This window comes from Syngnathus scovelli, chromosome 9 (genome assembly GCF_024217435.2).
Source record: "Syngnathus scovelli strain Florida chromosome 9, RoL_Ssco_1.2, whole genome shotgun sequence".
NCBI lineage: Eukaryota > Metazoa > Chordata > Actinopteri > Syngnathiformes > Syngnathidae > Syngnathus > Syngnathus scovelli.
This window is the reverse complement of record NC_090855.1, coordinates 3,164,646-3,177,770: the sequence shown is the minus strand read 5'-3', so window position 1 is coordinate 3,177,770 and position 13,125 is coordinate 3,164,646. Positions and strand designations below refer to the sequence as shown.

At 45.6% G+C, this 13,125-nt stretch overlaps 2 protein-coding genes across 2 annotated transcripts; one reads left to right on the top strand and one right to left on the bottom strand.

Moving 5' to 3' along the window:
• Positions 1 to 55: 55 nt before the first annotated feature.
• si:ch1073-228j22.2 (SPRY domain-containing SOCS box protein 2) lies at positions 56 to 2,099 on the bottom strand. The gene is made up of 3 exons (XM_049730999.1): positions 1,674 to 2,099; positions 655 to 1,410; positions 56 to 584 (listed from the first exon to the last, which is right to left on the bottom strand). The coding sequence occupies exons 1-3, from the start codon at positions 1,717 to 1,719 to the stop codon at positions 454 to 456; spliced, it is 933 nt and encodes a 310-aa protein (XP_049586956.1). The 5' UTR covers positions 1,720 to 2,099; the 3' UTR covers positions 56 to 453.
• A 390-nt stretch (positions 2,100 to 2,489) lies between these two features.
• Positions 2,490 to 12,837, top strand: fam171a1 (family with sequence similarity 171 member A1). Its single transcript, XM_049730830.2, has 9 exons — positions 2,490 to 2,932; positions 4,487 to 4,714; positions 5,255 to 5,347; positions 6,199 to 6,357; positions 6,953 to 7,129; positions 9,235 to 9,351; positions 9,445 to 9,559; positions 9,738 to 9,855; positions 9,938 to 12,837. The coding sequence occupies exons 1-9, from the start codon at positions 2,830 to 2,832 to the stop codon at positions 11,417 to 11,419; spliced, it is 2,592 nt and encodes an 863-aa protein (XP_049586787.1). The 5' UTR covers positions 2,490 to 2,829; the 3' UTR covers positions 11,420 to 12,837.
• Positions 12,838 to 13,125: the final 288 nt, after the last annotated feature.

The following is a 13,125-nucleotide window of genomic DNA, read 5'->3' as shown; positions in this document are numbered from 1 at the left end:
AATTAGTGGCTTTTCTGAAATGGACAAGTACATGCAGAAACAAACAAGAGCAACGTTGGTTTTTGGGTTATTTATTTTGTATACACAAAAATAATTGTAACATTGGACACAACAGGACCAATTTAAATCTCAGATAAGTACAAAAACTTATATTCTTTTATTCCTATTGTAAACCACAGTAACATTATGTAAACACCACACTTAAATATTGCTAAATAAAAACTGCAGTTAAATAACGATTAAATTAAAATGCCACATTAATGTTATTGCAAATTATACCTAAATAAGTGTTTGAAAATGAACATTTGTAATGATGATATGCAAATGTACTTATAAACACAACTGAACTGTACTCAACAATTGTCCGTACCAGATCAAAACAAGTTTAAGCCAACTTTAAAAAATTTAAGTGATATTTCTATATCACTTATTTCAAGGTTTTCTGGCGGTAAACTAATGACTAAGGAGGACATAGCGCTGGAGAACAGGTGGAAGAGGAAGCTTGTCCACTTGATTTTGCCTCTTCCGGCCCAAATGATGTTGAATGACGAGTCCACACAAAGCCATCAAGCCCGGGGGGTTACCTGAGAAGAAGAAAAAGTTGTCATTTTAGTCATCTCCATCTCTTTCCTGACCCACAAATAAAACACTCACGAGTGGCTCCGTTCAGATATCGGAGTCGTATGCAGGCTCCTCCTCTCACACTGCTCACGGCTGGGAATAGCGCCACGCCACAGGGGAGGTCTTTGAACGCAACACCGAGGAAGTGACCATCAACGACAAATCCAAGAGTCCCTGCGTCTGCATCCAAGATCATGAGGATGCGTTCAGGAATGGGAAAAGGTGTACCTGGCACCTCCAGGCTTGATGGGCTAAGTTGGGAAGACCATGGCGGAATAGTTTTAGTGCAACACATTCTCCTCTTTTGTGGGTACGCTCCATGACTTAGTCTGTCATGCCAGAGCTGATTGCTTTGGAGTTCCCAGCCCCACGACTGGGAGTCTGCCCCCACCAGTACATTATAGCCCGAAGCCTGCAGAGGACAGCTCTGCCTGGAGATGCCTAAAACGGCATGGCTTCCTCTGTGGTTGGCATTCCACATCACCTCCCACACGTGAAGCCCGTCTTTAACCCCCGTATCTGCCCTGACCCCGTCGCTGCTCAGCTCCACGGGTAAACGCGTCGCTTCTTCCCTGTCGGCAGACAGCAGGAAGTGAGGAGAGCAGTGGAGAGAGCTCCAGCGTGAGCGAGTGTCTCCTGGAGGAACTGGGGAGGAATTTAGAATGATCTTGAGACGAGACGACGTCGGGATGGCCAGAGAAGAGAAAACAGAAGAGAAGGAAGATGAATGCTTCTTTGTCCTGTTATGGAACCATGTTGACAGTGAGAGACCCATTGGGATGAACAGATCTGTTGAGTGCCACCACAAAAAAAGAACATATTATTGTTGTACATGGCAATAATAATAATAGTAGTTATTATGTTCCACCAGAAATGAATATCTGTATTTCAGCTACCCTAAACAACCTAACAAAATTACATTTTTCCTCCTCTAAAACATATTAATTTATCATGACGAGGCTTCCACAAAAAGTAGGCAACTTTTCAATTTTTATGACATATTAATTAACAGTACAGAGCTAAATCAGAGTTATAATTGTTAAAAGTCTTACTTGTTGTGATGCGGACTTCCGTACGTCTGTGGGCTGTCCACTGCATATATTTGCGCTTAAGTTGCGTCCATTATATAGCAGTCTTATCGGACGCGTCGTGCGTATGCGCACCGCGTTAACGTAAGCGCCGCCCGTGTTGTCAACGTTGTTTTGACGATCTCCGGAACAGGAACGGCGCTGTCCATCAACTCGCACTCGTCTGACGCCAAGGAATGCACAGCAGGAATAGGAGCAGGACGGCTCGTTTTGGGATTGTTTTTTTTGGGGAATGACAGCTGCAACAACATACCGCTAACGTGTTCTGTAATGGACGTAAACAAAAATGGTGAAACATAAGAAGAGGAGTAAACTCGGGCTTTTAATTAACAGTACGATAAAAATGAAATAAAAACCAAAGCGGCTCATTTTGTTCCCCAAGATGCGCATGCGCTGTTTTAGCTTTTTGTTTTCCCTCAAATTTAACTTACAGGCAGCATGGTGATCAGCAGGGGTGCGCATAATTTTTTTTTTCATATTCTAAAATGAGCACTCACGGTCTCTTAGTGTTTTGCACTTATTTTATTTTTTTCCAGACCCACCGTTGGAAGATTTATGCCACATTTGGGCAAGGTTTATCTGGACCATATAGACCCAAAACTATACATATCCAAATCTACAAATAATTAATTATCATATCAAAACACAAAACGTCAGATCTACTATATAATCATAATACTAATGGAATAAATACACTTCAATTCCATTTTCAATAAGATATTTAATTCACCATGCAATACTGCATTCTACCAGCATGTGGCGACAAAATTCCGTAAATGCCTTCGAGGTTTCAAGTGCATGTATCCGCCTGTTGGTGCTGTTTTTTGGGCATGTGGCTCTAAAGCTCAGGGCTGCCTCCCTCCCTGACTCTGGCTGGTCGATGAAAAAGAAAGCTAGTAAAAAGAGGGGCTGTGGATCCGCCACGGGAGACAAGAAACGACTTTAATTTGGGACTGCTGATGCTGCTAAACATGGAGAGCCGCCGCCTTCACGGACTAATCGGGGCAAATACCGATGAGGGCGTTTGTTGAGTTTATTAAAGCCCCCAAAAAATCGGCAGATACTTTGCTTCTTTTTTCCCCCTTTTTGTTTTTTTTAGCCGTTGATACTCCCATCTGCAATGATGCAGGCTGTGGAAGGAAAAGGGAGTTGGACCACCCTGCTTGTACTCTTCGTTATCGGATTGCTCGTTTCAGAAGGCTCCAGCAAAACGACGGAGGATGGTAAAGACTCACACCGAACATCTCGGTCCACTTTGACCCGTCTTAAGAAAGCGAATTGCTCGTAGGCTAATGGTACCGCTAGCCTGGCGGGATGCTGATGGGACCCAAACTTAGCTAGCTGCTAGCCGTGCTAGCTGGAAGCTGGGGAAACTTGTTCACAGTTTCTGCTTCATTTCCATCATTGTGGTTATCACTTTTTTCATTCAGCGCCACCTTTAACCAGATTTATTTATCAATTGTATTTCCAGGCATCCAACCATATTGTCCAGAGCAGAGGGAGGTGACCTGCTGTTTATTCCGTGATTAATAGAAAGTCATATTTGCTGTCAAACCTTCACATTCACTAAATGGAAAATTAAAAGTTGACTCAATATGTGGCCAATTTACAAAACAGGTTATTGCATGTGCAATTTCATCATAGAACAACCTTTACAGTACTGTATCGGTTGTAATAGTGCAACCAACCCAAATTGTATGCTTTGTTGTTGAGTACAAAAGGCAGCTACTTCATTAATTAGATCTTGGGAATTAAAGACCGGCTTAAACTGAAAACCGATTAAAACTAGCAGTTCATTTGCCAGCTGTGTTTCTGAGCCTAAAAGTGTGAACGAGGCATGACACAACTGGACAGTCTTTTTTTTTTTTTATGCCATTATTCTCCATATGGCGCTCAAGACAATGATATGAAGTGGGAAAGGTGTTTTGCTTTCTGGTTCTTCTGGCTTCCCATGACAGAGTGCAGAGGAGATGCTTAGCTTGTTTAACAATGATGTCACCCCCGCTGATTTATTGAATGAGAGCTGGGAGGGGTCTGTTGCATTTGTGAGTTCTTGCCTGTCATTCCAGGCTCTCCCACGGGAGTGTGTTTTTAAAGTGAGTGCAGCTGGTACCCCTAACAACAGATCCCTGGGAGTGGAACAGGAAGTGAGGTCGGGACACGCACTGAGTTGAGATGCCGTTTGGAGTTTTGCAGCGCTCACTCTTTGTGCTCTCTTCTTTGCCTCGGCATTGCTCACATGAATGTAATAAAAGGGAATCATGGAGTGCAAGGTCAATAAGTGGACGCAAAGTTTGCTCCAAACTTGCAGTGTTGAAGAACTTCACTTGAGTTTAACAAATATATGATTTGGAGCAGCTCTGTTTTCAAGCCCAGCGTGCACTGGAGTTGAACTCCCACAAACATTGTGGTTGCTAGTCGAGCGTGGGATCTTGGAGCGGGGGAGGGGTGTTCATCTAGGGTTTGTGGGCATATTGCTGAAGGTGAGCTCAGAAGGAACAGACAAAGTTCAGATGTGTTTTAGTTTGGGGGAAGGGGGTGCGTGATTAAGTTCAAGGAGTGGAAAGAAGAGTTTTTCAGGTTGGTGGTCCATGTTTGATGAAGGGAAGCGGTCCATTGTTTATGAGGGGAAGTTGCATTGGTAGGACTCCAGGAAGTTCTCACCAGGTTGAGATGTGGAATGCGTTCTCTGCAGACCGGAGCCAAAGGGCAGGACAACAAACCGCACCTCCGAAGAGGAGCCATCCTCTTAATAGTTTTCTCTCTTTTATTCACAGAGGTGACTCTGAAGGTCCACCTGAGCGACGCCAGCACTCACCAGCCTTTGGCAGGAGCATCCATTCAGCTCTTTGCCAACCACACTTTGGTAACCACGGAAACCTCACTGGCAGACGGCAACGCCTTCCTGCTCTTCCCATACCGCCTGGGGACCCCTCTGGTCATCACCGCAACCAAAAACGGATACGTGCCAAACTCGGTGCCGTGGACGCCTTCCCGACTACCTGGTAATTTATCAGTCCATCGCTTGCCTCTTTGTGAATGTGTGAAATGGTTCGTGCCAGGTGTGTGAGCTAATCAACGGCCCCCGTTCCATTGCTAATTTATTACGCTCCCTGCCAAAAAGCTAGCCTAGGGGGGGTCCTGCTTAAACCTCCCTTTCACAAACACACGCTCATCTCCCAAAGGGGCCGCCGTGCCATAGCGTGTGTGAGTTACAGTGCTTTATGATGACGAGGGGTGTGTGTGTCGGGGGGGGTTATAAACCAACGGGAACGCCAGCCAATTGGATTATCACGCTTACCAGTTCGGAACAATGGAGGAGTGAAAGGAAGGAAGGGAGAGTAACGAAAGAAGTCTGCCGGCCGGGTCAGGCTTGCTGCTGACTGGAAGCCGACTTTATTAAAAATGTATAAAGATGACTTGAACGACTTGTTATGTCTGATAGTCATCAATGAGTTATATAGTCAGGTAAAAAGCCGGATTGTTTCCACCGCTCAATTGAATTTACACGGTTAATGTGTGTACACTTGTTTTATGTCTTGCAGTTTTTTCTTCCATTAGCTTGAATCTTCTACCAGAGAGAGCCGCCACACTCACAGTCTATGACGATGTGGTGGAGATCGTGTCGAATTTCCAAGGTAATTTTTTTTTCAGTTTGTGGAAAAACCTGAAGTCTTGTTGAGTGTAAATAAAGTAGCATCTGGGACACACAAATTAAAATAATGTCGTTATCGGCTGGCCCCCTTTGAACATGTGTGATTGTATTAGAAGGGGCTTTTTCAATCAGACAAGATTAAATTAGTTGTCTTTTGTTCGTCGTCTGTTTTGTATTTCGAGATTGACACGCGCTTCACAGACGCACGATAAATATATATACACATGGCGTTCACGTGTAAACTGTCCCGTCTGACACACTTCGAAATGTTTGTCTCGACCAGGCGAGCCCCAGGGAGAGATAAACCTTGGCGTGTGGCACGAGGGAGGGTTGGGGGGGGGGACAAAAGAATGAAATGGAAGGCGGGGTAGAAGGGGAAGATGATCCAATCTGTGCTGGAAAGTGGGGATATGGGTGGAGCACTTTGAGAAAAGGGGGGGATGGGGAACGTGTCCGACAGAAGGAGGAACATGAGGTGAGGGGAAAAAAATAAGTTGAGGAAGAGAAACGGGGTCGTTTTAAATTCCAGACCAGGTCACAGATTGCTTTATTGTCGGAGTTATCGTTATTATATTCATTTCAATCCACTAGCACTCATCCGCAGCTGGATGAGTGCGCTCACAGCTCAGGAATGTCGAGTCGGGACCACGATGATATCACTTTGCCAAGCCAGACAGCAGTGTAGTATTTCTCCTATTTGTGGAACCTTATTGATATTTACTAGATAGATGCCAGACATGGCGACAAGACAATTGCTATTGCGTAATATCAAGGGTCTGGTTAAAAAAAAAAAAAATCTGTGTTTAATCTGCATTTCTGTCCCCCCCCTCCAAGGTTTGAGACGCCAGGCCAGTGTTCATTTCCAGCGCCGAGCTTTGACGCTTCCGGTCAACACGTCCTACGCCAACCTGAGCGCACTTCTGACTGTGGCCGACTCTCCCTCGCACATCCAGCACTTTCCGTACCTGCAGGTTCCCGCCGACAACGGCACAGGTAGCTGCCACAGACAGAGAAGGCTGACGGACTGCCGAGTGGGAGTTGAGCTAGGGAGGATAGAAGAGCGGCGAGATAGTATCTCGTCAGAAAGGCAGGCCCCTCTCGCTCTCGTCTATATGACGTTCCAGAAAGACAATAAACCCCCTGTGTGCATGCTTCGTTTTATCATAAGCCATTTACATTCTTTCCATTTTCGATTAGCCGCCAAAAAACAAAAGTGACTGGGATTGAATGTGCGGAGTCTGAAAATACATTTGTGTCTTTGGGAGTGACTGTTTGATACAAATATGAACCAGACATTTTTTTTTTTTTATTCGTCATCCGCTCGTAGTCTACTAAATGACATGTTGCAAAGATTGACTCGAGGCAAATGGCTTTCCTTAAGAAAAAAAAAAAAAGACAAATGTTTGCTTTTTGCTCCTTCAGCTTGAATAGCCTCAAAAGAGCACTCCCATTTTTTTTTTCACTCTTCGCCTCCTTTCCTGCCCTTCCCTTGTTTTCTTTCCTGTCTGTCTTACCCCTCCTGACATCTCTGCATTATCCACGCTGCTTGATGTTACTAACCCCCCCTCACCTCTTCCTCGCCTCACAGGAACAGAGAAGCCGTTGGCGCTGACTCCCGTGGCAGCCGTCTCCGTCCACCTATTGGCCAGCGACGGGCTGGAGCTGCAGGTGGATGAGCCAATCACCGTGTCCGTCCCGCTGCCCGCAGACAGTGGCCTGAAGGAAAATGATCACGTCCCAGCTTGGAGATTTGACCCACGTTTGGGTACGTACTAACAGAAACACACACCCACGGCGGCAGCGTTCTGCTCTTCCAAGCAGGAGCTCCGATGTCCAGTATGGATTTTTGTAGAAATAAATACCCGCATCGTTTCTGAAAGCAAGAAAAAGGTGAATATTTTGAAATGAGAAATTAAAGCTCAGTTTGTCTGATTGCGCAAGGCAAGTTCATGGAGACCCAAACCCAGTAAAATCTACAGAGGTGGATGCATAGCTATTCAGCAAGTAAGCCTGGCTGGGTCATTTATTTACTCAACTGCAGATGGGGAGCGGGAAGCCTTTATTTGTACAATTTATGTCAAGTGGAACGTCATTGAAAAGAAAAGGGGCTTTTTTTTCGGAGAAATTCAGCGAAACAGCAATAACTCAAGCAGACCGAGGCGAACAACTCACGTGGCTTACCCAGAACTTAAGCATGGGTGCACGGAACTCTCGTAAAATCAAATTGTCACCAAAAAAGGTCGTGTAGGCAGCATGCGAGAAAAGCACAATACACTTTAATTTAGCTGGGAGTCTATTTGGAGGCTTTTCTGCTGCTGTTTTGGTCAGCAACAGGATTCAAATTTGCTCATCTGCATTGCAAATTTTTGCTGGGTGAATCATATCTCAAGGCACCTCGACGCGATATTGATTTTGATATTATCTCTGGGCTTCCCGTGGCGTTTTATCTTCAAACATCCAGCGCTTCAAAAGAGTCTTTTGTTCGAACGTCAAAGAACACATGCACGTTTGTAGCCTACGCACATGCTTGCAGTATTTCCACAACAGAAGCCATCCCAAGACCCCTCTGCGGGCTACATCCCTCGTTCCCCGGCAACCGCACCAAATAAATAACCAAACAAGAGTCACTTGACACCTTGATTGAATTTCGCCGAGCAACTATGCATTGCCTGTTCGTGGCGATGCTTGCAATGAGGACACAAAGTGGTCGCAAACGTTTGAGACGGTCGGAGGGAATACATAAGCGTGCTCAAAGCCACACGCACAATCACTTGAAAACCTGTTTGTGTTGTGCTGAAGACAAGCCCGTGTGTATTAATAGATCAGGCAAGCGTGCACTTAGCTGACCATGTGTTGAAAGCAAACATGGCCGCATGAATTTTTGATATTAACCAAGTGAGACACGCAGGGAAGCCTCCCCCTGTGGAAACGATTCAGACAGAACCAGGGTGAGTGCGGGCAGGGCTGGTCACATGATGCAGTGATTGCTGCTGCTGTGTGTGTGTGTGTGTTGCTGGAGGTGCTGAGTCACACGGTATCTCCCTTTTCTTCTTGTTATTATCTCGACTTCCATTTGTACCCTGTTGTTTCCTGTTGGTGGTATTTTTTTGCCATACTTTTGTCTATCCTCTTTGGTTTCCTCAGAGATCACTGAGTGTTTGAGGTTGCTAATATGCCAACAAACAAAAGAATAAGGGTCAACCTCCATCATGTTGTCCTTGACATTCACGGGAAGTTGCTTGTGAATGTTTCCTCTTCCTCCCAGCAGCCAGCCAGTCAGTCAGTCAGTGTTTTGTACGTTTTGGTTGTGCCAAGATTGCAGCTCATTGTTGCCCCTTTTTTTTTTTTTTCCACCATCAGGTTCATCCTGTCTTTCAAGTGGCTTGGTAGAATATCCTGGAAATTACGGTTACAGTGGAAAAAAACATGTGCAGTGGGGCTGTAAATATTTTAGAAAAAATAGTTGCTGCAAGAATGAAGTCGTAACATTTTTAACAAGTGAATGACTCAATTCTCTTCACAAATTGCCTGCTTGGCAAAATCCCCAACAGTTCTTATTTAAATGGTCATACCTTAATTTAGTAAAATTTAAGCAGCAAATTAATCGAAGTGTTCTTTTTTTTCTAACGTAGGAACTCAGGTTTATATGCTTGAGTGAGCGTGACAAAGCCAGAGTTTGACTTTTAGTGCAATACTGCCCTCTTGTGGACAAATAGTGCCACAGTCATGAGTGAGCGTTTTCTTGCATCTACTCTCACATTTGAGTATTGGTACTTGAAACGTGGAAATTAATCTTTTTGGACTTAAAGATGATTCCAGGAACTGATGATAAAATATTTTTCTAAGATGTCTTCATGTGTGTTTGTGAAGGTTCCTGGATAAAGAGTAGTTGGGGCCACGTTCAGAAGGTGGACCATCAGCTCATTCTCACCTACATTGCTCCTCAATTGGGTTACTGGGTGGCCGCCATGTTGCCTCCTCAGTCAGGTAAGATTCATTTGACCTCAAGGTTTTATTCGTTTAGGAAACTTTAACAATTTATTTTGGATTTGTTGCTTTTATTTCATATCCTTCCAACAGGTCTGCTGGGTATGAAAGACATCAGCATGTACCACACGATGTTTCTGCTGGCCATTCTTGGAGGCATGGCACTCATTCTGCTGTGTTTGCTTTGCATCCTCCTTTACTACTGCAGGTACGTCATCTGACCCACTACAATAAAAAAAAAAAAAAAAAAATCGAATGTAGTTATTGCTCAACAATGTTGTTTGTGTCAGGGAGCGACATTATCCATAATATCCATTTTTATTAAAAAAAAAACAAGTAAGACTCCAATTAATAATTACCTGGTTTTCTTTGTTTGTTTCGAGCAGACGTCGTTGTTTGAAGCCCCGTAGCTCTCACCGTAAGCTCACCTTGTCCTCCGGTCTGGACAGCAGCAAGAGGGACCAAGCCACCTCCATGTCCCACCTCAACCTCATCAGCAACGAGGTTGCTACTCGGACAACTCGTGTACAAAACGATGTATTGTCTTTTTCATGTATAGCTAGTGTTATGATATTTTTCTGCTTAGGTACAACTGGAGCTCGTTTCCACGGCGACAGAGCCCGACATGACCACGCCGATGCTGAAGCCGTCCTCTTACGGAGACGACCGCCGCGCGCACGGCTTGATGCAGCACAACAAACACAGCCGCTCTTCGTTGGGCAACAGCCAGCACGGCTCTTCCCTCGGCAACTTGACGCCTCGCAGCAGAGACTACCGTCAGTCCGCGGAGACCATGCAGTTGAAGTCGGCCATGTCGTGCGGGGCCGAACGAGGCTACCGTCAATCGTACGTCTCGGTGTGCTCGTCCGGCAACCACATGTCCGACGGGCTATCGCCATCCAAGCACGGACAGTTGTCAGAACATCAGCTGAGCGGGATTGTCATCTCCCCTTCTTCACCCCCTCGCTCCCCTTCCAGAGGGGAGGGAAGTGACCTCAGGGCCCCCGATTACCTCCTCTCCCGCTCTGTCGACAATTTAGAGCGGCCTCCTTCGCTCGTCCGGCCTGGCCAGCTCCTGTGCTGCGCATCCGTGGACCTGCTGAGCGGTGGAGAAAGCTACCCGAGGGTACGGCCCACCCTGGTCATCCCCGCTCATTACATGCGCCTGCCTGGGGAGCACCCCCTGTCGGGTCAGGCCCTCCTACTACAGGCAGACGAGCAGAGTGACCTGGAGACCATCCAGGCCGAGCTCAATGCCTCGCAATCCTCGGGACAAAGCCCCAAAGACTGCGTCCCGCGTCCTGACGAGCAAGGTGAAGGAGAGAAGATGGTGTCCATTCCAGGAGCGCTCGGAGAAACGGGTCTGGTGGAAATAAACAGCGAAGATACCCTCTTGGCGGAAAAGACTTTGATGGAGCTCAGAGGAGGCAAGCCTCTGCCACACCCGCGAGCCTGGTTCGTCTCGCTGGACGGCCGCTCCAATGCGCACATCCGACACTCCTACATTGACCTCCAGCGGGCCGGTTGCCACGGCAACACCACGAGCGCACCAGGCCCGCCAGGCCCGCAAGGCGGCGGGCGGAGGCACGGCAGCGGCACCGACGCCAGCTTGGACTCCGGCGTGGACCTCAACGAGCCCCGAGCGGGTCGCAGGGGACGGGATGTGGGGCAGGAGGACCGACAGGTGGAGAAAGAGGGGTCCAAAAGCACAACGCCAACCACGGCCTTCACTCAAATGGTGTATGTGGACGATCTGGACGGGGCTGGCAGCAAGGAAGCCCTCAATTACATCTCCCATGACAGCAACTTGGGGTCCGTCCACTCCGTCAAGGAAGAAGCAGAGAGCGTACAAATCCACACAGAACCCCCGTCGGTTGCCTCCTCCTCCTCACCCGCTTCTCCTCCTCCTCCCCTGACGCCACCTGACAGCGTGACTGTCAAAAACGATCGCACGCGGCTCTCCGCCTCCCCCAAGCATGATGCACCACCTGAAGATGGAGAGGAAGAAAAGAAGAGCCCCTGGCAGAAGAGGGAAGAGCGCCCCCTGCTGGCTTTCAATTTGAAGTAAATTCTCAGGTGGGGAAGGACGTGCCCGTCGAACATTTATATAGCACTGACATATATCGACTACTCACAAAAAGTTTGGGATATTGGTGAAATGTCAGGATTAATCTAAAATGGATTATGACTTTCATCTAACCTTCTTTATGAATGATGAATACACATTAAGTTGAGAAGAGGTCAAAGTAACTTTCACCCAAAAAGCTGGTAACTTTTTTGTGAGCGGTGGACTTCAGCACTGGGATCCATCAACCGAAGGGACAACGCTGAACTTTTATAAACTTTTATGTCCTTTTATATGAAATGACCACTGTCATCCTCCTCATTATGTAACGACGCCACTAGGAGGCGCAATGTACACATTGCCCGAAGGACTCTGGAGGTTTTTTTTGTTTTTTTTTTTTAATTCAAAACAAATATATGCCTTTTTTTTAAAGAGCTGTAGTACAGCCAAATAGATGATTATCACAAACGAAGGACAACAGGAAGCTTTTTCCTTAAGCCATATTGGCCTCGGACCACTGACGGTTAAAAGCACTGTCGTGTAATCAGACAATGTGACACAGCAACCACTTGGATGGAATACCACGACGAGTTATGCCTCCAGTAAACGATACTGACTAATACTATGAAGGGTTTTTGTACGAGTTGAATCACTGACTGGCTATGCATCACTTTTATGCGCCTGCTTGAGATGCCTTTTTTTTTTTGTGTCTATTATTTTGGTTGCCAACGTGAAGTATTTTAACCCGACGAGGCTACTTCCTCTTCAAATATGTTAAGGGCTTTTCTTCTTCGTCTGCCTTATTCTGTGGTTTTTAGTTGATGTATCTTTAACTGAAACCGTTATTGTTTGCAGTATTCCCCCCCCCCCCTTTTGTTCCCAATTTTTCCAAGTGCCTTTTTCTTAAAATGCACATTTCCAGAAGTGATCACCGTGTTTGTTTCTCACCTTCTTTTGCCTTTTTCCTTCTCTACCTCAGCTGTTGTTCTCGTTCGCGCTTGTGACCAAAAGTATGCAGTTAAATGTTTTCACTACACTGCACACAGCTCACAATATTCCGCAAGCACATCGAGAAGCACTGAGATGGTTTGCGGCGTTGCAGGGAATGAATAAGAAAAGTGTCAAAGTAACAGGTTGAGCATTTAGAGTGTCTCAAAATGTACTTTTCAGAGTGATGCATGTTTTTTTTATGGCCCACTGTATCTATATAAGCGTGCTGGGAAATAATCAAATCCACTCTGGATTTATATAGTCATAACAATCATATTTTTTGGTTTTGTTTCTTTCTTATCGCAAATCATGTAAGTTTGTGTTCTGGGCAACCTTAAGCGTTTGAGCAGTGGCAGTACCACTTGTGTGTACATTGATCGTTTGCATTATATATTTGAAGTTATTCTGAATAAACAACCAGACTGGAACAATTTGTGTCTGGGATTTTATGAGCCAGCTATTTGTAAGTCTTTGGATATTCATTAAAAAACTGACATTTGGACAATAACAGTGGGATGATAAGATATTAACATTTTTAAAATTGCCGTCAGGGTATTTAATTTGATTAGGCGTGCAGTTTAAGTAGATAATGAAACTAGCCAAGCATTTGTAATTCTGCACACCTCATGTTTAAAATGACGCCTGTTCATTTTTGTTGTTGTTGTCTTATAATAATTAATGTATTTTAGAGTTTATACCAACGTGAAATAATCTATTAG

Coding starts and splice junctions, on each gene's coding strand:
- si:ch1073-228j22.2 (XM_049730999.1), bottom strand. CDS start 1,719: ATGCAGTGGACAGCCCACAGACGTACGGAAGTCCGCATCACAACAA. Junction 1,411..1,673: donor GGAAGTCCGCATCACAACAA/GTAAGACTTTTA, acceptor GGCACTCAACAG/ATCTGTTCATCCCAATGGGT. Junction 585..654: donor ATATCTGAACGGAGCCACTC/GTGAGTGTTTTA, acceptor TCTTCTTCTCAG/GTAACCCCCCGGGCTTGATG.
- fam171a1 (XM_049730830.2), top strand. CDS start 2,830: ATGATGCAGGCTGTGGAAGGAAAAGGGAGTTGGACCACCCTGCTTGTA. Junction 4,715..5,254: donor GACGCCTTCCCGACTACCTG/GTAATTTATCAG, acceptor TATGTCTTGCAG/TTTTTTCTTCCATTAGCTTG. Junction 7,130..9,234: donor GAGATTTGACCCACGTTTGG/GTACGTACTAAC, acceptor GTGTTTGTGAAG/GTTCCTGGATAAAGAGTAGT.